The sequence below is a fragment of the Cyclopterus lumpus genome, chromosome 1 (assembly GCF_009769545.1).
Source record: "Cyclopterus lumpus isolate fCycLum1 chromosome 1, fCycLum1.pri, whole genome shotgun sequence".
Classification (NCBI taxonomy): Eukaryota; Metazoa; Chordata; class Actinopteri; order Perciformes; family Cyclopteridae; genus Cyclopterus; species Cyclopterus lumpus.
Window position 1 is genome coordinate 13,969,117 of NC_046966.1, and position 22,632 is coordinate 13,991,748.

The following is a 22,632-nucleotide window of genomic DNA, read 5'->3' on the forward strand; positions in this document are numbered from 1 at the left end:
CTTGGGACCACTGTCTCTATTTTAAAAAAGACATTTGTCTAATTTTGGAAAATTATAGCAATCTATTTGAGACCCTTAGTCTCTCTCTCAATTTGTTATTCTCTTCCCATTTGTAGCTGCCACATATAAACTCTGACACAATCTGCTAATTGGCATTCAGATAAATTTGCCAGTTACCTTTATAATTGCGGTCCACTCGCATCATGGTTAAGCTCCCTATACATCTGGTATTTGCATTATTTTGTCCACTCTTTGATGCGCCCATCAACCTCAAATCCTATGGCTGTGAAGAGATTTGTGAAAAACAGTAGGAAGCAGCTCGAAGCGGGATGGGCGACATGCGGATGGAAAACTGCTTTGACAGTGACAACAAATCCTGTGCATCGATTCACACAGGTGATGAAATACAAGACTGGTTAGTGCCAACCACACACTGAATTATGGATCACTGTATTTTGGTTTTATGGTGTCACTGTTGCCGTCTTGTCCAGAACTGAAGCAGCTAAACGACAGATCATTTGATCAATAAGCCATTTCATTTGGCTTATTAGTGCATGGATTTGCTGTCAGGCTGAGTCTTGGCCAGTTAACCGCTGTCAGTTTAAACCAGCGTTTCGTCTGAAACAAGTTTTGTTCAGCCTCTAATAGGCCTGACCGTTGCTTCATATCAAGCATGTTTCTACATCATTTGTCTGATGCTCATTAAGGGTGGCTAACGGAGCTCAAAGTGAACACACATTTCTTTCGCAATCAGAAGGTTGTTTTTCAGCTGTACATATTATCTTCCACAGAGGAAAGACAGACACACATTCTGTCTGTCTGTACGTGCTGGCTTGGCAAACATTTGCTCACATCAGATAGGGTTTTGGTTACCACAAAGGTCTGCCAAGCCAAAACGGATTAGGCAGAGCATCACAGACATTGTTTCTATACATTATTAAACTTTTAAGCCACCGAAAAACAGGATTTTAAGAAAAAGAGGGAGAGTGGGAAGAGAGTAATTATTCATCCTCAGCCCTCCCCCCCAACCCCCACCCACCCCACCGCACACACACACACACACACACACACACACACACACACACACACACACACACACACACACACACATTCTTTAGCAAATCCCTCACTCAAATTAAAAAAGATGACCACTCAGGGTTTTGTTATTTTATTTTGTTGAACACCTTGCTTGATTGTTGTCGAGACTTTTGATTTATTTAGACTTTTTCCAAAGTTGAAATTAAAGTTTATTTTCTCAAATTGGGTTGTTTTAAAGGAATGGTAACAAGCCATAACAAGCGAATGAATGGCTGGCTTCTCCAACTTTAAGGGTGTTATGCACCATGTCCAACTTCAAAGCCCGTCTTAACTCCACACTTTAATTGTATCTTCTTCAAGGCTGTCTGCCTGACCGCCATCTGATTCTGCTGACAACTGCACTCCTCTCTTCTTCATGCTCATCCTTCTATCTCTTCACTCCTCCGTCTCCGTTTTTTTTTTCCCCTCCCTTCTTTCCTTTAGCTCCTCTAAAGTCTCTCTGCTACAAGTGTCAACTCAGGCACAAGCCCTAAATTACTTTTTTGAATGAGTGTTGACATCTACCACTCACCCTTTAACTCATGCAAACAGAATGATGATATGTGCCCCCCCCCCCCCTTCTCTTTCTCTCTCTCTCCCCCACTCTTTATTTCTCTATCGCTCTTTTTTCTATTTCTCTCTGAGCCTACAAACAGACATTCACGCTTCTCTCCATATGGGCTTTAATTTGCCATTGTCCCCCAAGATATTCCTCGCTCAGGCTTGAGATAAAGGGATAATCACTTCAAAGGGAAGCTAGGGGGGAGACTGCCCCCTCCCTCCCAGCTGAAAGGACAAGTGGACAATACGCTAATTGAGAGGGGGAACTGATCACAGGGTCTGTTCAAAGGGATGCCTGGCCACGCCCCCTCCTCCCTCCGACTCACTTAATTTTATTAGTGTTTATGGTGATGCTTCAGCCAAAATTATCACTCAAACCCACCACAGCCTTTGAACTACAAAATATTGGGTTATTTGCAATTAGCCACCCTCTCCTCTATTTTTCGGTGCTATTTTAGCACAAGTGTAGGATTTGAGCAGAGGAAGGGGCGACAAAGCGGCCTGTACAGAATTTATTGTTCACATTGTGGGAACATATACTGTGTGTGGTGCAAATCCAAATGTTTTTTTTCATGAAAAAAAGAGAGAGGCCTTCTGTTTGACTGATGCAACTACTGATGTAAGATCAAAAATGTAACTAAGAGAAAAAAGAAGACCCCATCCGACACACGACTATGATTAAACTCCTCTGTCTGTTTCCATGTATCCTGTTGTGACACCAGGACTGAGAGAAGTGAAATGCATACTTTCTCTCCGCTTTTAATGCAGGCTCTAATTAAAGAGGAGCTTCATTCCCAATCTGTGGTGACACAGCACATGCCTTTAATTTCTTCTCAACCACAAGCTCTCAATTAGCCTCCAGGTCACCCTGTTTTATTGGGGCTTCTAGCAAGTCAGTGGCGGCACTCTGGTCCTGTATTGTGCTTTTAAAGCGTTTGGATCTTCCTGTGAAATGGTTAGGGCCCCAACAAAGGGGTCAGGGCAGGGTCAACATCAAAAAGGGGCTTCTTGTGGTTACTTTACAGCACCCTCTCTCTTTTGTCCCTGCTAAACACTAGAGTGGATATTCAAGGGTCAACAGGTGTGGTCTCATGGGTTCGGCGTCTCATTTCTTTGGCGTCTCGTGACACTTTCCAGATGAATTAAAAAAAGACATGCAACTTGTATTTTTGGTTGATTTGGTGATCACAGTTGTGTTTGTAGAACTGCATTAAAAACAAACACCATCAATAGTTGAACAGATTGATCTTTACTTGTCATTGAAAGCAGACAGCAAAGCATGAACAAAGATTCCTGCCTGTCAGCAAAAACTAAACTGTCTGTGGACTCCTTTTTTTCTTTTGCAGTGATATATGCGGCCTAATTTAATTTGAGTGAAGATAACGTCTTATCCCGAATGTGAAATATCCTACTTTTAAGATTGTCCTGGACTTCAAAAATTACATTTTATAACCCCTCTATATCTCAATTCTCCTTTCAAAGCTGACTTTAAAGAAGTTAGTGCGCAGATAACACTATGGCTACATATTTCATTGCTTTAATTTGATCTACGCTGATCAGCGCAGTGCCCCTTGAACGTCACGATGCGAGCGCTGCTGACCCATTTTGTGATTCTGTGTTCCATCTTGCAGACAGAGAGCACTTCCCATTGCAAAGTGTTGGAAGCTTTTTGTGCATTTTGGGTGCTGGATTGTTTGGATTTGTGGCAGCAATGTTTGTTTTACAGAGCCCTCCAGTATAAACAGTGGCTATGAATTACCTCTTCATATTCTCTCATACACATACATGCACACACAAACAGAGACGGAGAAAGACACCCTACTGTCTGCTATCAAACGGCTTTGTGATAACACCTTGCAATGAAAATCTCGTAAAAGATTTACATTTAAAATAAACTGGACTGAATCACCAGACAAGCTCCCAGCATGCAGGAAGTGGTTGGCAGGATGTCAATGTAATCAGCTAGACTCCTGTGATTTACAAAGAAAACAAGAAAGGCTTGCTATTGTGCATATTTGTAAGAAAGCTGGAGTGCGTTAAAATTCCTCAGCAACATGTGTCAGAACTAAAATGTACAAGTTGGCTGAATGATGTTGTGAGAAAGCATTGAGCGTCTGAATTAAAAATAATAAGGGTCTATGGCCAGTCCGTATTTGGACTCCATACCATGTGGCCGAATGTCCAGATTTGGACAAATGGACAAAGATGCTGATAACTATGAATCTATAAGGGAACTGCTCACAGCATGTATATTCCTCTATGTATAACTCAACATGAATTAATCACCACTTGAGGAACTCAGAGAAGTTGGATTTCATTAGTTCCCGTGTCCTCTACCATCATGAGAGTTTTGTGAATTTGAATCTTCTGACTTATATAATTATATTCTTCTTTAAAGTTGATTTTCAACATCAAAGGGACAATATAGCCTTTGAAGTACCATGGGATTGGATCACTGTCCAACCCACTCTTTAAGATTCTGTCACAATGACATTAGGGAAGTCATGTGAATTAAAAGACTGGAGAACAGCTCTTGCCTTTGCTCTCTGTCCAATTTCAATCAAAATGTCATGCTGTGCCATTTTTTCCCTGAATGTGGAACTGGCAAGTGTGTTAGTTTGACATCTTTGTGGCTAAAAGCCTGTGACTAATATGTACGTTTTTTGACAGTTACACTCTATAGGATTATCAAATCATTGCTAAAACTTAAAGACAAATGTTGTAAATAATTGTGGACATTGTGAAATGTTATTTCAACACACAGGCTTTACTGCCACTCCCCTTACTGCGGTGCTTTTGTAGTTGACATATTACTAAAGATACACGAGGATAATGCGCCCAAACTGCCGCCGCTTTGCTGTACAATAGGAGGTACCAGAATAAACTGTAAAATTGTTATTAACCCTATCATAATGTCTTCTCCTCAGCTATGTGAACATACCAAACTCCCTCCTGTCACTTGAGGCCAGAGGCAACAAAAGTATCGCTGTTGTTTGCTTTGTGTTTCTATTGAAACTTTGTGTGGTAACAGACGGACTGTAAGAATAATGCTATTGGCGCGGCAGATCACTTACTTCTGACGCTGCGGAGCCTCGGGGAGTTGGCTCCAGATTGCCTGTCTTTGATAAGGTCCTGGCATACATGTAAATCCTTTCCCTGTCTTGAAAAGTTTATTAAACATGACTGGACGTGTAAACGCGCGGGGTTTGCATACGAGAAACAGTTGAGCGGACAAAGGCGTTCACGTGGAGCCGTTTCTCGTCCTTTGTCTTTATCCTAATTCGTTTTATTGTTGTTTTATTTCATTGGTTGCCGCGAAGATGAGCCGCTGTGTTTTTATGTATCTTCCGGGACCAGGCCAGCGGTTCTTTACTTTGAAGTCCACAGTTAAACCTTCAGCCCAGTTGGTTTAGAAACAGCCCCGAGGATTTATACCGCCTGCTGAATGCCTTCTTGAAACACTACCTGGGGAGGAAAAAGTCGAGGGCGAAACGTTTCTCTCCTTTATTTGCAGCTTTATTAAAATCGTCCTGTGCGACAGGAGGACATTACGGGGCAGAGAACAACGCCGAAGCGCTTGTAGGCACAGCCTGTTGTTGGACTACTTTACTTTCACGTTTTGAAAAAGGGAGGCTACTCGGGTACATGGATGGTAAGTTGTAGGAAAGCTGTTCCACAGGCCCCCTCTCTTGGCCGCTTTGATGTGCTGCTGCTGAGCTTTGAAGTTGAGAAATGCGGGCTATGTTTCTTGTTTGTGGGCGAGAAATACGGTGAGATAGATAAGAAGCTTATGTATGTATGTGTGTGTGTGTGTGTGTGTCTGTGTGCGTGCGTGTGTGCGTGTGTGTGTACGTGTGTATGTGTGTGTATGTGCCTGCGTGTGCGTGTGTGCGTGTGTGCGTGTAGCTCAGTTAAAAACCGAATATTTGTCGGGTGGTGCGTCTTCTAGCTGGGAAAGAAAGTGGGATGTATTCTTCAATCGGAGCCCCCCCTCCACCTCCTCTTTTACCTCCTCCAGATTCTGACACCCCCGATGATCTACATAGGGACTGAGCCTGCCTACTCCGAGGTCAGTTGTTGAATGGGACAGGGTACATCAAACAACAGCGCGTGTTTTGCAGCGAGATAGGACACATGTGGCACAACGAAGGCTTTAGATAGTCCTTCGTCGCTTTTTTTGTGCTGGATTACTGCTCGGAGAGTTCGGGACTGTATTAGTCTCTCCTGTAAACGGAGTAATAGTTCAACTTTTTTTTTTCCATCGGGGTTTACTATGGCTGGATTTGCTCTGCGATGGTAGGTTGATTTTACGCACGCTCATCCAGCCTTCATCCACTGGATCTGAGAATCGGTTGTTATTCACGTTACGCTGTAGAGTTGCGTTGCCCGGTGAGACGGCATGACATATTGTGGAGGATTTTCGACAGCAGTTTATGTCGTATTAGCTGAGGGTCGTTTAATAAGGTAACACGTCTCTTTAAATTTGGCGCTGAGGCTCCGGCTCTTCTATGTGACTTTTAATATAGCGAGTCTTTCTGCCGCGTTCAGTTCCAACACGTTACGGGTGCTCTGGCTTTAATAATGTCCTGTAACAGCCGATCTGGGGCCGTTTTCAGCCGATTGATCGCTTACGTTCAACGCATGAGCGACCAACTTTTCCCGCGGGGCTTTTTACCCCTCGTACATTACTGCGTTTAGAGATCCGATGCATTTGCACTCGTCTGTACATTTCTGGGATGGTGAGGACAAGTGTGTGCTCCGAGTCTGAGTCTGAGTGTGTGCGTGTGTGTGTGTGTGTGTGAGAGAGAGAGAGAGAGAGAGAGAGAGAGAGAGAGAGAGAGAGAGAGAGAGAGAGAGAGAGAGAGAGAGAGAGAGAGAGAGAGAGAGAGAGAGGCAGACAGGGTACGGCACGGTCGTCCGAAACAGATTGGGAATTAATTGGAGTTGAAGCCTGTGACATGGACTCGTTAGGAAAACACGTGTAAGCCACAGTTGTGAGAATGCGGTTTTGGTGAAGAATGAGACTGTGTGAGATGATTACTCTTGTTAAATGTATTTTGACAGATCAATGCACGTTGAGAATGTAGGTTGATCTCTCATTTAGATTATAAATAGACAAATGAAACGAAAAGAGCCTTTCATATTTCCTTTCTCTGTGAACCCGGCGAGGGGTTTTGAAAGGGACTGTTTACTTGATGTCTTTCTTTGAAGTTCAGCAGGATCTGGCTTTGATTAGATCAATACTTTGTGTTTCAGAGTGAAGAGGAGCTGAGAAGATCCCCCGCTGCTTTTAGAGAGTGAGGAGGATTAGGCTGGAGCTCAGTGGAGGCACGACGGCACTCTCACACGGCAACCGGAGCTGGAGCCATGAGCAGGGCGCTTACGGAACACATCAGCAGTAGCTTCCGAGAAGATGCTCCTCGTCCTCCGGTACCGGGGGAGGAGGGAGAGGCGTCATGCTACAACGCCAGCAGATCTGCCAAAATGAGAGCCCAGAGCAAGGTTAAAGATAGCCCCGCCGCCGCCGCGCCTCTCGGCTCCACACCGCGGAGGAACGAGGATGGACTCGGGGAGCCAGAGGGCAGCGCGTCCCCGGACTCGCCCCTAGTCCGGTGGACAAAGTCTCTGCATTTTCTCCTGGGTGACCAAGACGGCGCTCACCTTTTTAGGACCTTTTTGGAGCGGGAGAATTGCGTGGACACTTTGGACTTTTGGTTCGCCTGCAACGGCTTCAGGCAAATGGACTTAAAGGATACCAAAACGTTGCGAGTTGCCAAAGTTATTTTCAAGCGGTACGTCGAGAACAACAGCATTGTCGCAAAGCAGCTGAAACCCGCCACCAAGACCTTCATGAGGGATAGTATTAAGAAACAACAAATAGACTCTGCCATGTTTGACCAGGCACAGACGGAAATTCAGTCCAACATGGAAGAGAATGCATACCAGATGTTTTTGACCTCTGACATATACCTCGAATACGTGCGCACGGGCTGCGAAAACGCGGCGTACATGAACCACGGCAGCCTCGGCAGCCTCAAGCTGATGTGCGGATACCTTCCTCCTCTCATAGAGGAAGAGGAGTGGAGTTGTAATGACCTGAAGGCAAAAACGTTAGGGTCTGTGGTTGGACTTTCTGCTAAAACCCTGAGGACTACTGCTACCATCCGGACAGCAGCTGAAGTGCTGGAGAATAGTTGCAGGTAAGAGCAGTGCTCACCAACCGCATGCATGCCTGTGTTATTACATTTTAGTGAGTGGGTGTTTTTTCAGTATGTCCTCTTGCTTACATTCTTTGTGATTCCTTCATCAAGTTAACTACAGTCGATATGTGGCAGTTAGCAGTTTTCACAAATGCATAAGAGAGAGATATAAAGGCACTTGATCAAAGAGTCTCAGAGGAACATGCCTGTATACTTGTGCCCTCCTGCCTTGCAGTTAGTCAAGGGGTTGGGGGGGTGGAGGGGCGGGGTGGGTAAAAAACATCAATGGATCTGAGCCTTCCTTTTAAGTAAATGGTGTCTTGCAGGCAGCCCTCTGCTGGCTTGCCCAAGTTTCCTGTGCTTTGAAACCCTTCCTCCGGTTCAGGCACAAATTCAGACATCAAGCATCATGTCTGTTCAAGCTACATGAAACAGAATTATGCTATTGTAAAGTTATGCTGTTTTTTTCTACTCCAAAGCTTTATAGTTATAGAGAATTTAGGCAGTCAGTCGTTTGCCAAGCAGCAATATTGTTCTCTTGGTCTGAGATGAAAGCTGTTTCTCGAGAGCTCGTCCCACACATTGTCCAACAGCTGAAACCTTGTCAAGCCAGGAACATTACAAAAAAGAAGGATTTAATGCATCAGCTTGCATCAAACGGCACTTAAAAAGTTTTTCACTCAATTACTTTGTCCGCACATCTGGATGCAGTTGTTACTTAGGAGTTGAACACTGTCTTGTTACTTTGGTTTGTAGAAAAGTGCAGGTCATAGATAATCCATACTTTCCTTCTCAAGTTCACTAAACATTCAGTCGGACTGGAAATTAATATATTTTCTCCATGATTTTAATAACAGAGTAAAACAAAAACAAATGGACTAAGTCTAATAACTCAACCTAAACACTCCCTTGAGGATTGTATCCTTCATGTGAGCAGATGTCAGATAACATCATAGCACAGTTACTCATTTTCTTGAAAGGGCCCATGTTGAGTTAGGAACCAATAAGCACAAGGTTTGTTGACATATGAGCATCTCCTGGTTTCCTGGTGTGATCCCCCGCATTCTTGTTTTTTACTAAAAGAAAATTGGGAGGGAGAGAGCCCCCTCTTTCGCCTACCCGTCATCCAGCGCTCTCTCCCCCTTTCCCCCTGCCCCTCACCATCTCTTTAGGTCAACCAATTTCCATCTCAAACATGTGGAACTAATTTTGCCACTGCACAGATTTCTTTTTTCCTCTCTTTTTTTGAGAAACCTCCAAAGCCCAACTCCAAAGTGATAGAAAAACACAACAACAAAACATCCTCAGCTCAGTTCCGCAGCTTCAACCACCGATCCCCACTTTGCCATAGATTGTGTGTGCGTGTGTCTCTGTGCTTTTCTTCCTCTTTTCTTTTTTTTCTCAATCCAGCATTTTTTATCTGTGCTTTTTGAGAAGAGAAAAAAAAATCTGTCTTACAGAGACTAAGCATGCTTTGGAGAGAGACAGAGAGAGACAAGAGGAGGGGAAGGGGGAAAGGAAAGACAGGAAGGGGGGATCATGAAAGAAAGAAAAGAGATGGAGAAAGAGAGCGGGGGGTACAGAGAGCCCAGCTGTGCTAAATACCTGACTCTTTGCGTGGACCTTCCAAAGGTCAGGTTTGTGCTTGGGGCCTACGGCTTTAGTCATGCTGGGGTTCTCCTCTCAGCACTCCCGGCAGAAGGCATTCTCATAAAGAAAGGGGCCCTCCTTCCCCCTTTCCCGCTCTCTCTCCCTCCCTCTCTAAAGCTCAAGTTCCCCCTTCCTCTTCTTCCCTCCCTCTTCCTTGTCCACCCCCTTCACTACTGAAACAGGAATGCAACACAGCAGGAGAGAGTAGAAAGACAGAGAGAGAGAGACTTTAAAAAGGAAAGCAGGGTAAAGGAGGGGCCCCAGACTGGATGATAGAGAGAGGGAGAGATAGAAGTGAGAGAGTTTGGAGGAGAAAACACTCCAAGGAAAGAGAGAGTGGAGTTTTGAGAGGGGGAAAAGTGCATGAGTATGGGCCCAAACAAAAGGGTGTGGAGATGGCACAAGAGAGAAGAAGGGAAATGCTGTTGTTCATTCATACACAGACAGGCTGCTCACTTCAGCTACTCCAACCTCCACGCCTCAACCCCCTCAAACACACAACCCCTGTCTGTGAGGGAGGAGGGACATGAAAGAGAGTCAAAATAAGGAGAGAACCCATACCTCCATCTCTAATATTGTTGTCACATTCCTCTGGCTTCAAAAGTCTCACGAAAGTGACTTTAATTACAGAAATCTAAAGAAAAAGTCACATTGGCCTTTTAAGTTTGATAAAATGAATAACAGAAACAGGAAACACAAAGCAAGGAACACTTTATCCAGCTGTCAAATCTCTCCACTGTCTTCATTTTACACCACAGCCTAAAGGCACATCGCATTAAAACATGGCAAATTTATTCCTGGGTCTTTTGCAGGTCCCACCGTCGAGGAGACCCTGCCAGCCCCTACTTTGTCAACTCCGGCTACATTTTTGCCCCCGCCACCAGTGCCAACGACAGCGAGATCTCCAGTGATGCTACGACGGACGATTCCATGTCAATGACAGACAGTAGTGTGTAAGTGTTTTTTGTTGTTATTGATTGCTTGTTATTGTTGTAGCAACTTTAAAAGACTTATTTCCATTCAGTTGACCCTGGCCAAAGTTCTGAATTTTATTGTTTCAATAGTATCCAAACGTGCCTGGACCAAGGTTCAGTCAACACCTTTCCAGGAAAAGGTCTGGGGGTGTGAAGAAAAATATTTGGCCTTGTAGTCCAACAGAGTCAGCATTTCCTGAGGCCAGGGGACTGCACTGTTGCAAAATAATGGTCCGTAATGTATTTTAATTATCCTCTATGATTGACTCCAGGTAATTCTATTAATGTGTAGTTGTTACTATGGCCTCAAGGGAGACAACTCTGGGAAAGTCATTATGTCAGAGGACCTTTTGAAGTTTATTCTGATGCGTTGCAGGCTGGAGAGAAGGGTGAAAAAAAAAAGAACGTCTTGATGTGGGTGGGGGCGTTGCTTCATTTTCCTCAAAGTTGAAATGTATCTATCCCACCCACCCTTCTGCCACAACAGACTTGTTTTTTTCATATTATCTAATCGCTTTTTCCCTTTGAAGAGCTGGAGGAGAGGGGGAGGGAAATGGCCATTCGGGCCTCAAGACAAACTCATTGAAAAATGTTGGCACCAAATGAAAGGAGGCTTACTCACATGGTGGGTCGGTTTCCTGCCACTGGCCTCTGCGGCGTGCTGAGATCATGTGTCTGTAAGGCTTTCACAGGGGTTACTCATTTCTAGACCTTGGGACAAGGCATGAGGAACTCCCCCTGGCCAGACTAGGGCACCCCCAAAAAATATCACCTCACCCACCCCAACCTCCACAGCTTCTTTCCTCCACCCGCCACAGCCAATAGCAGGAGTGGTTGGGCTCGAAGTGCAAGGGAGTGAGAAAATAAAGTGCATGGAGTATAAAAGGCTTAACTGAATCGCTTTCAGCCTATTGTTAGGTGAGGGGAGCTTAGGGGGATAAGAGGGTGGCTGGCTGCTTTGAAAATGACTTGCACAACTGAATAGGAGATCCCCATAAAGTAAGGGCCCATGAAACCATGAAAGAGCCCACGGCTGTTTTCTCTTTCCCAACCTGGACAAAGCACCTAGCCGTCACATGGTTCGCCAGGGTGGAGCCAGTTTGGATAGATAAAAACATAGTTAGTGATCAGGAAGTTGTGAACATTGGGATGTTTTGCTGCGAGGTTTGGGGTTCTTGTTAGCGCTCAAGTTCCTCTGGGCTGTTGAGTTTTACTTTTGCAGAGCTTCCTGTGTTGCTTCCTGCACCTTGAGGGATGATGGCTTGTAATCTCGAGGGGACAGTTTGTGAAGCATTGATTTTGGTAGTAGACCCCACCTACAAGAAGCTTGCTGCAACACGGGTGATAGCAGCAGCTTGGCGCCAGTATCTGAATCTTCCCGACAATGTCACTCTGAAATGTGACTTGCAGAACTTGTTTAGGAATACAAAAGAAAAATAGATTCACTGTTGATCTGCATCATGTGTCAAATTCATATTCTTTTAATAGTTCCAATCAACATCTTTGGCTCAGCGATCTCTCCTGCCCTTGTCCCCAGCTCTTGTTGGAGCTGGGGACACCCCAAACTGATTTTAATAAAAAAAGGCTTCCTCTTTCATTCAAGGGAACAATTTGATTACTGTGTCCTTTTACAGTGGTTAAAAGGCACAGTGCAAATTTGAATCTCATTTCCCAGATAAAGAACAAGAAGAGGAGGATTTGGGAAGGGGGGTGGAAGAAGGGGTGGGTTCTCTTTTTGCTTATATCTTATTTATGGATTTACTTGGACGCTGGGGAATGCTGCTGCACCAACTTCAAACATTACCTTATCTTACAAACCAGCCTTTTGATGTTGCTGAGATCAGAGGCTCACAGCACAGTGCTTGCCAAACGAAGATGGCAGTGGGTGCATATGTGCATGAGTGTGAGATTTCAAAGAGGCAGCAGAAAAAGTAGCGTTTGGGCTAGGTCAGACACTTCTGAGCAGCCAAAACGGCCAAGATAATTGGCCCAGCTTAAGTGGCATCTGACTGGAAAAGCTAGCAGACACAGAATGAAAAATGGAGAATAAATGCTAAATTGTCCGGAGACTATTTGAATTCCGAGCTAAATCTCTACTTTTATATAAATTTATCAGAGCTACAAAGCCGGAAGAACTTAAGCAGCATTCGCTAGCCTGTTGTAGTTTCCGATTCTAATTGGCTACTGAATTTAGCGCTAATTTGTCCGCTTAAAAAAAAACACTGTTAGACTAGACATGGACCGATGTAATCTTATTGGTGAGGTTCTTCTTTTGAAGCCCAGAGTGGAATGTTTAGCATATCTCTACCATTGTTCTGGTGTGTTTTGTTATGTGTGTTTTTGTTGCCTTGGCTTCAAGGGCTCTATGGCCTTTTGATTTAGATGTAATGTGCCTAGTGGGTGGTTATTGAGTGTTGTGTCTCCTAAGGCCTCTTTTTCCACACAGATTGGCTAATGGTGCTAATGCACCAAAAGTTGGTGTGGAGGTATTGTGGCCTGCATGATGAGTTGCCGTAAATTCGGAAAAATAAAAAACACAAGATAAATTGTAAATAGAAGTCATTTGAGTGGTCGTTGGCTGTGTTTTTTATTTTAATTTTAACATGTAATATCTTCTTTTTTTTTAACAGAGATGGAATTCCTCCATATAAGCTGGGCACGAAGAAGCAACTCCAGCGAGACATCCATCGCAGTGTCAAGATCAATGGCCAAATAACGCTACCCCACTTTCCTGTAAGTCCTACTTCCTTAAGTTCTACATCCTGTCTCAGTGTTTCCTTTTTTGTAATTTGCTAAGCTCAAACTTTTACACGCTGACAGACGACTGAGTCCTGATTCCCTCGAGGAGTTGTGCTTTATTTTATTTTTTTCAGAGCTCATGTTTTGACAGAATACTATATTTCATTCCACGGCTCATTTTCATATAAAAGCCAGGGTAAATGAAAGGCAGGATTTGCATACCACTTCACTTCTTCTGCTGCTGTTTCAACCCCCCCTCTTCCCAGAAGCTTCTGTAGGGCTGTAAATAGAAACTTGTGTTGTCATCTTTGTATTCTGTCTCAGTTACTGTAGTATGTCACAGAGCGTCATAGCTTCATATGTTTTATGTGCCATGATTGCTGTGGTTATAGCGGAGGCAATAATAACAGATCACTATTCAGTTCCACTTTAGTCTACTCCCACCCGGATATCTGGTTCCATTAGTATTTAGGTCATACGGCATATGTGCTTTGAATTCAGGATTTTGTTGACCTGCTGAAGCTGTTGTGGGAAGGTTTAAGGAACTAGGTTATAATAGATTGACACAGGTTAGAAGGTGGGTCTGTTTTGGGCAAGAAAAGAAATGTAAAATTATTTTGTCTTCATAATCAAACACAGGTACGTGTATATGGCAGAGTTGTGTGTTGTGTGCACGCAATTGACAGTCAGTTCTGCCTTTTTTCTGTCTTCCTCTCTGTCTTTTCTCTCTCTCAATCTTTCCCTCTCTCTCGCTCTCTTTTCCTTTCCCACTTGCACTCCTTTAATGTCTCCCTCCTGATTTGGAGATGGCTCTGTCTCCCATGATGCACCAGCCCCAGGCAGCGGGGGCCCCGTACAGGGCTGGCGCTCCTTTGCCAGCAGCTCTGCTTGCCTTTCTTCTTCTTCCCTTCATCGTGTCTACAAAGAGATGAGAGGAACAACAAAAAAAGAGTCAATATCAAGAAAGCCAGTGTGCCAAATAATAAAAAAGTAAGAAAGGGAGAGAGAGAAGCCGGTGCATATAGTTAAAGAAAAAGTAGGATAATGTGACAAGAGTACCTCTGAGCTGCCCTGCATGCAGCCGGGAAATAAATTACTACTTCCCCTCAGATCTTCCAGTATTTGACTCCTCTATCCTCGCCCTCCCTCTTTTCCCTCCTTATGTCTCGCTCTCTATCTCTCTCTCTCTCTCTCTCTCTCTCTCTCTCTCTCTCTGCCACCATTGCCACTTCACCAACGCACATCTCAATCCTCTCCCTCTTTTTTCATGCTATTAATTTTGTCCCCCTCTCCTTTTTTTATTCCCCTCTCCTCTCCTCTCTTCTCTGTCGATATCTGGCTTTTATTCGGAGATTTAAAGCTGCGTGTCCCTCCCACCCCTAGTGTGCGTTTGATGTTTGACAAGGGCCCTTTGAAGTTTGCTGACTTCAGAGGCTGCCTAGCTGATGGCTTGGTTGGGCTACAGAGGGTGCAGGCAGGGGGCCTCCCCTCCGAGCGAGACCAACTGCTACCCCGCCATCGCTACCCCCTTCTCTCCTCCTCACCCACCAGCCTGGCACTGCCAAGGGCACTGGGTATGAGAAGATCTGGGGAGGGATGGGCGGTGGAGAAGGTTCAGGTTAGCTCGAGGGCAAGGGCATCTGGATTAGGCCTGTTGGAATAGTAGCAGGCTTTTTGGAACAAGATGGGATGGTGGATTAATGCAACATATTGCATCTGTCCAAAAGCACTACGCAGTTACACTCACATGCATACACACACACTTAATTGCCCTTCCCCCTGTGTTGTTTATCTTGCAGAGGACACATAGGTTGCCTAAGGAGATGACCCCTGTTGAGCCCTCAGCCTTCGCTGCCCAGCTCATATCGCGGCTGGAGAAGTTGAAACGAGAGCAGGACACCATGAGCTCGTTGGAGGAGAGGTTGCAGCAGATCCAGGAGGTACGAGCGCACACAAACCTGTTCTCAACAACCTGACACTTCCACCAATATTAAGCATGGCTCCCACTTGGAAATTCTAACTTATATCCAAGTTAACTCTGTACGATGGTTCCATATTGCACTACAAAAGCCTTTATGCCAGCTTTAGTATGTCGAAGAACAGGGGAAGGACCAAGGGATTTGAAAGTCTGTCTTGGTTTAGCTACTTCTTCCCTTTTCCTCTCAGTCCTCCACTCCTTCATCTGGAGGAACTTTCAAACTTATGTTTCTAGACACACTTGAAGCTCCTTCAAATAGTTAGCACTTAGATACTCTCCAGTGGCACGTTTGCTGAGTCTGTGTAGTGCCAGTCTCTTTGTGCAGCACAGGCACACTCTGCATTATAGATGAAGCGCACCCAAAGCCTGTTAGCGAAGATAACAGTGCGGCAAAAAGGAAACTCAAATCAAGTTATCCAGGCGTTTGCTCTCACTGACTTCAGAGGACGATAGATATAAGTTGGTGTAAGTTGAGACAAAAATCCCCTGCTTGCTGCCTTTCCCAATTGCAATTTTTTCAATTGCCTTAACTTTTTTACTCTTTTCTTTGCCTATCTAGGAAGAGGAAAGGGAGGAGAGTGTTGACCTCACCAGCAGCACCTCCCTCCATCACCCTCTGCTCCCGTCTGGCAGCCAATGCGAGGAAGACCCCCAGGCTATCCTGGACGAGCACCTATCGCGTGTCCTGAAGACACCTGGCTGCCAGTCACCAGGTGTAGTTCGGCACTCACCGCGTTCACGCTCCCCAGATCGGATAGATGCTATGGTGTCCACTGGCCACGGGCCCTTCTTTGGTGCTTATCCTGGGGCCGACAAGGTTCTGATGACAGGCAAGCAGTCCACAAAGCACATCCACCACCACTACATTCACCACCACCATGCTGGTCTCAAGACCAAGGAGCAGATTGAGGCCGAGGCGGCTCAGCGGGTGCAGTGCCTCTGCCCTCCAGGGGGCGCCAATTATTCCGACTTCACCCCTGCGTGAGTGTAACTTCTAAGCTCTGCTGAGACTAATCAGTCATCTTTGTACATTAGCCCTTAGTACCTTCAATTTTATAAATGTTCCTAATGTTTTTTCTTCCTCCAGTCGCTGCAGCACTTTGTCCAGACGACCAATCAAAGCCACCGACGAGGGCGTGTCTTCGCCACGTCTTCCCCTAGATGCCACTGACCGCTCTCAGAATGTTTGGCAGTGGATCCTAGAGAGTGAGAGGCAGGGAAAGCACAAGCCACACAGGTAAGTTTTGGTCAGGAGTTACCACATCATCATTTGTGTCTCGAGTTCCTAGCTCATGTTGACCATTTTTTTCCTAACAGCACTCAAGGCCTAAAGAAGTCCAACCCGCTTGATTCCAAGACTCTGCCCGGTCGGACTCACTCCTCTTGGGGTGGAGGCGGCATTGGCAGTGGGGCTCACCTCCGCGGCCACCACCCAGGCCACCCGTTCATCCAGGACCCAGCCATGCCACCCCTGCCCCCACCCAACACCCTGGCACAGCTTGAGGAGGCCTGCCGCAGACTAGAAGAGGTCTCCAAGCCACCGAAACAAAGGTACACACAGATTTACACATGCAACCAAAACTGCCAACATATTCCCAATCTTACCCATTTCATTGACCACATTTAGAATACACTGTTTTGCATTGTCCAGTCCAGTTCAGTGATTTCCGTCCACATTTATGCAATTATTCATTAGTCATTGGTGTCTGATATTTTAACAGGCATTCAACAGGAGCCAGCAGCCTTCAGAGAGACAGGATCCATCCAGCAGCAGCAGCCATCCCCACTGGAGGCAGCCCACTCGCCAGCCCCGGACTCCAAGCAGACGAGTACGGGGTTCTTTCTATACCTTAATTTTTCTTAATTTCTTTTTCAATTGCTTTCTAGCTATTAAGCTTTCCACATTTCATTTATCATACACTTAAACACTTTTGAGGTTTTCCACCCTCACAGATTTTCTTGCTTTCCCCTTCAAAGAGAGATGTTGTGAGTCAGCATAGCTATGTCTTTGAACTCCTCTTCTCTTGCTTTTTAATCATTTAAGATTAAACATGCTTTAATACGGATTCCTAACTACCCACCCGTCTCCCAACACACACACACACACACACACACACCATTGGAACCCAACAAAGATGTGTTAAGTAGCCCCTGGTAACTCAACTTTATCTGCCCATTCTGTACATTTGTTGGTGAATGGTTTGAGTATTTGATAAGCTACAGCCAGCTGACTGTGAGGCCTTTTTTAGTTTTAATTGTTTGACCCTTGGGCGAACCAGCTGTCTGTTGGCGTCCTTAATTAATTATAATCCAAATATTCTTTCTCTACATTCAACAATCTGATTCCTTCTCTGACAAGTGCAGCTGTTTAAAACAAGTTTTCATTTTACATTTTCAGGTCTAAGGAGCTAATGGTCACCTACTTCTTCTGTGGTGAGGAGATTCCATATCGCAGCATGATGAAGACCCACTGCCTCACCCTGGGACATTTCAAGGAACAGCTTAGCAAGAAAGGCAACTACCGGTAATTATGAATCCATGACAGCACACAAATCACAGTACCGGCTCATACTCGGATAGCTGTTTACTCACACCTGTTTGAATTGAGGGTGGTGCTGGAGCAGAATTAGTTATCTGTATATCTATGTGCAGTTGTTATTGTACTTATTGTACGTATATGCGTGTCTGCTGAGTGGCAGTGTGAAATACTGGAGCCTGATAGTTGAAAAGAAACTGGGCTGATCCGCTATATTCAGACCTTACAAAGAGAGGGGGGGAGAAGAGGGGTTCTAGAGCATTTTTTCCCCACATCTGGTACTAATTTCCATGGTAAGGCAGCCTTAATAAATATGGCTTTGAAGACTGGGCCATTTTATTTTGTGTACAAAGACCATTGCGAGGCCTTCAAATTCCTCCTCCACACTATTGCATCAGGCATTAAAATCAAATGCCGCAAGCACCGTCTTCTGTTAATGACTGATTGCAGTTAAAACAGACTCTTGTCAATGTCAGAAGATGAAGGGGAATTCCTAAACAAAGTAAGGACTTTAAGTAATTTAAAACACAACATGGCAGTTAAATTAGGACGGCCAGGCTTTATTTAGTTACTGTTCCAATACTGCGTAGGTTGTATGCAACTGAAAATACACAACGCCTGCATGCCCATGACATCAGCATAAGGTTACAGCCACATCTGCTTGTTAGGCAAGAGAGAAGGCCTGCAAACAAGTCATTGCACCGCTGCTATCCCATAACTCTTCAGCGAGCGAATGAGAAGGGGGAGGTGGGGATGAAGCGTCTGGCTTCAATGGCAGCAGAATGTGTGGAGTTGGTTAATTTGGACATGGCAGCAGTACAGTGGAGAACAGTACGCTGCAACTCTGCCAGACAATATTAGTGCCAGATGTTGCAAAGAGAGAAAAATCCTGCCACATAAAACATGTTCCAATAGTAAGACTCCTTCTGTCACTCTCTGTCTCCTTCTCTGAAACAAAGTGATGACTTTGAACTAGTGAAAATGTAGCATTCTCTTCTGTAAAAAAAAAATCCAGCCAATTAAATTGAGAAGGGTAATGCATTTATTTAATGAAGATGAAAAGGCTAAATCCAAAGCTTTTCTTGTTGTAGAAGCTTTGCTGAAATGCAATATCATTAAACAAAGCCATCACCCTTCTGTCATATTGCTCCACACTTGAGTAAAAAGTCTTGCAGCTGTGGCAATGCAACCTCCTCCTTCGTTTGTGTGTAATTACAATCAGCATGGCAAATAAAACTGTTTGTGTACGCCCCTCCTGTTGTCTGAATGACTCTAAGCCGAGCGATTCCTCATAAAACAGCTTTTTTTATTCTCCCTTTTTTTGTAGTCTGAACGCAGGCACACATGGACAAAATGAGGCATTTTTCCATTACAAAGCTTATCATTAAATCCCCTCCCGCTGATCTTTTGCTGGGTTGAAAGTAGAGAGGAGAAATCATTAGGAGCTCCAGGAGACTTCACAGTCACTGGGACCAAGCTAACCCTGGGAGTTATCTCTGCTTGAGAGAAGAAGAAGAGTGGGCTAGCTAGGTGACCTGTGACCTCCAGGAGACTGTCTGAGCGGTCACCCCCCTCCCCCCTCCCAGGGTAAAAGCCCCTCAGGCTCGGCCCACATACAACCTATCACACCCACTCACCGAGCCAGAGAAGGCCTGCGCTCCGCTTTCTTCCCTTCCCGCTCCCTCTTTTCCTCTGTTCTCCGCTGGTGATCGGAAAGCTGCCCGAAGTGTGTGTGTCTGTGATTGCGAGTGTGGATAAGAGAGAAACATAGGCCGTGTTTATGTGCAAGCAGCGGACTGTGTTCCTGCAGTCACAGGCAGACTCTCAGGCACCTGAAATGCCAACCTGTGTGACAGAAAGGCCCTTCATTTGACAGCCGGTCCAATTAGAAACCACAGGGACACAGAAAGGGAGGGGGTCAATGCTGAAGAGAGAGAGGAGGGGGGGCCTTAAGACAGCCTCTAATTAACCCTTCAACTTTAATAAGACCTTGCAGGACAGATCGGTATCTGTAGAATGGTCAGCAGTGTATAAGGAGACAAGCACACATGGCTGAACACACACACACACACAGACGGGCTGTTTCTAGCAGCTGGAATTATCACAGGGAGCGTTTAAACGGAGGGTTCAGCTCTGTTTGTGCAGCGGTGTGATGTGGAGTCAGTCTCTGCCTTTGAAGTGTGCAAGGATGGCATTGAAGGCTATGACTAAGTTATTTTGCGCAGGATCCATTTCTGGCTCTCAGAGTGTGTGTGTGTTTGTGTTTGATTTGGACTAAAGGGAGTTGTGCGTGAGCATGTAAATGGAAGTAGTTGTGTAGGTGCCTCAAAGCGGTTTGAAACACGATCAGATGCACTCCTGCTGCCACTGTCAGTTTTCATTTGAGTTCAATTTTTTGTTTTTTTCACTTCCGCCTACGCTCAACATTTTCTAATCGCGGGCCTCTCTCTTTGTTTTTCCTCCTCAGGTACTACTTCAAGAAAGCCAGTGATGAGTTTGAGTGCGGTGCCGTGTTCGAGGAGGTGTGGGAGGATGCCGGTGTGTTGCCCATGTATGAGGGCAAGGTCCTGGGCAAGGTGGAGAGGATGGACTAAAAGCCACTTTATTGACAACCCCCTTCCTCGCCCAACCAAAAGCTAAACTGTCCCTAAAAATAATTGAGCAAGAGACTCTTTGTAATTAACAAAAAATACTCTGGACTCCTGTTTTTGTTTTTTGTTTTGTTTTTTCTTCTATTTCTTAATATTAAGCTAAACAGAGTTAATATATCCAGCACAAGAGGAGTGTTTGAAGGAAGACGAGCCAATGAAGTATGTCGAACCCAGAGGAGGTGCTGCCCCTCCCTGACTTTATCAACCAATCAGCCTTAGAAACACAAGGGAATGAGAGACTTTAAAAGACCAATACAAGGATGATGATGATGATGATGATGAAGATGATTGGAGGCCAGTGGGGGGAAGACCCGGCCTCTTCTTGAATATAACCACTGAAGATATAGATGACCGTTTTGTTGTGATGTGATGAGAGACTGATGTTGCGTTTACGCAAGTGCAACGGACTAGCAGTTGCTGAAGACACAGTGCCACCAACCCGCTCTTATTGTTACACTCCAACATCGTTACAAAAACGTCTGTACATGTGCATATACATACATGCATATATGTATATATACATGTATTATATATATCAATGCTTTTTGTCTTGAGTTTTTAAGTTTTTAAGTATTTATTGAAAAAAAAACAACCCACTCTTTTCCCTGTTTTTAAAAACCTGTGTCCCTCCCCCTCCCTATTCCAGCCAATGGGCAAGCTGCTTTGAATGTTGGGAGAATACTGTGGTGATATTGTTATGTGTTTGTTTTTGTCTGTTTTTACTTTACACAAAGGATGTGACACTAGCCTAGCACCTCCCATAGCCTTGTAGCCCTGTCTGATCCAAACTAACAACCTTAGCAGTGGTCTTGTCTGAGGCGCACTCTCTCCTCTATACTAATGGTCAATCCCAGTCGTATATGCTGCTGATAATGTGTAATGTTTGTCACACTAGTATTTCCTCTCCCTCGTTCTCCCCCTCCCTCTCTTTTTCTCTCAGTCCGGCGACAGAGCTCAATCTTTTTTGTTGTGCCTTTGTTTGTAAACCAGGCATTGCACAAGGGCAGGGGGTAAAACAGTTGCAGATACACACAGAGAGGAGACCTGGAGCACCATCTAATAATGGCAGTGTTTACAGCCCGCACACTAAAATAACTTGTACTAACAAGAACAAGTTTGGGTGACTGAGAATGGCTTCTCGAAGGAAACCAGCTAGTGTGTCAAAAAACACAAAAAAAGAAAGAAAGAAAACTGAACATTGAAGAATTATGGCTCCAATATCCTATGAATGTTGTTACAGTAACATCGTATATAGCAGAGCTCCTGTATACATTGTAATTATGCATTCTGAAGTATGGATACTGACACGTGATGCACACATACAGTACACACACACACAAACAGTACACACACAGTATCTCTGGTGTTTTATGAGTACAGCACCTGTGCCTACATGGATGCCATACCATGTGCTACCCTGTTTCAGGGTTTTAATATATATCCCTTGGTTTTCAGAAGGGTTTTATGTTGAAAAGATATTTTTATGCTTTTAATAATATCCTGTAATCATGTTGTTTTGTTTTTACACCACGGCCTTTTTTTTGTTTCATTATATCTAAACTGTAAATTATACATTATATAAAGAGTTTCATTTAAAGATTTACATGGACCTATAATTATTGTAATTATTGAGAGATGTAGCCTTTATTAAAGTTTTATATTTTTCAAATGAAAGCTGTTGTGCCTGGATTTGCTTCTTTCATAATTATCCAGAATCCCCATGAATCGTTTTCACTGCACTTCCAACATGATACATTTTCTTATATCATGCTCTGTTTGAATCCTCGATTCTGAGTGAAACTGGCTGTTAAATGTACTAAATGAATACGCAGGCTACAAACAATTCCTTAATATGTCCTTCACAATGCTGACGGTATTTCTTCAGTGCTAATCCTCAGAACACTGCAGTGTTGCGACTCAAGCTGCAAGAATGAAATTAAAGTGCTCCTCTGAATTGACGGATCCTTTGTATCACGAGCAACTGTTCTCTATTCTCATTCAACTTGGGACAACTTGGGACCACTTGGAACCACTTGGGACCACTTGGGACCACTTGGGACCACTTGGGACCACTTTGGACTGGCACGGCTGAGTAGCTCGCTGACGTTGTTAAACGCGGTGTTATTGACGGTGGATCTTGTTCGCACAATGTTCAACTTATGCAACCGCTAAGGTTCCATGAGACTTGATATCGATGTGTGACAAGGACATGGCTGGATATCTCATCCAGTTGTTAAACATAATTTCAAATTATATTTATTATTTA

At 44.5% G+C, this 22,632-nt stretch overlaps 1 protein-coding gene across 1 annotated transcript; it reads left to right on the forward strand.

Moving 5' to 3' along the window:
* Positions 1-5,012: 5,012 nt before the first annotated feature.
* On the forward strand, positions 5,013-22,031 carry LOC117733417 (axin-2-like). Its single transcript, XM_034537054.1, has 11 exons — positions 5,013-5,290; positions 6,895-7,838; positions 10,301-10,441; positions 13,093-13,195; positions 15,001-15,141; positions 15,739-16,160; positions 16,267-16,416; positions 16,497-16,730; positions 16,901-17,008; positions 17,578-17,703; positions 20,183-22,031. The coding sequence occupies exons 2-11, from the start codon at positions 7,006-7,008 to the stop codon at positions 20,307-20,309; spliced, it is 2,385 nt and encodes a 794-aa protein (XP_034392945.1). The 5' UTR covers positions 5,013-5,290; positions 6,895-7,005; the 3' UTR covers positions 20,310-22,031.
* The last annotated feature ends 601 nt before the right edge of the window (positions 22,032-22,632 follow it).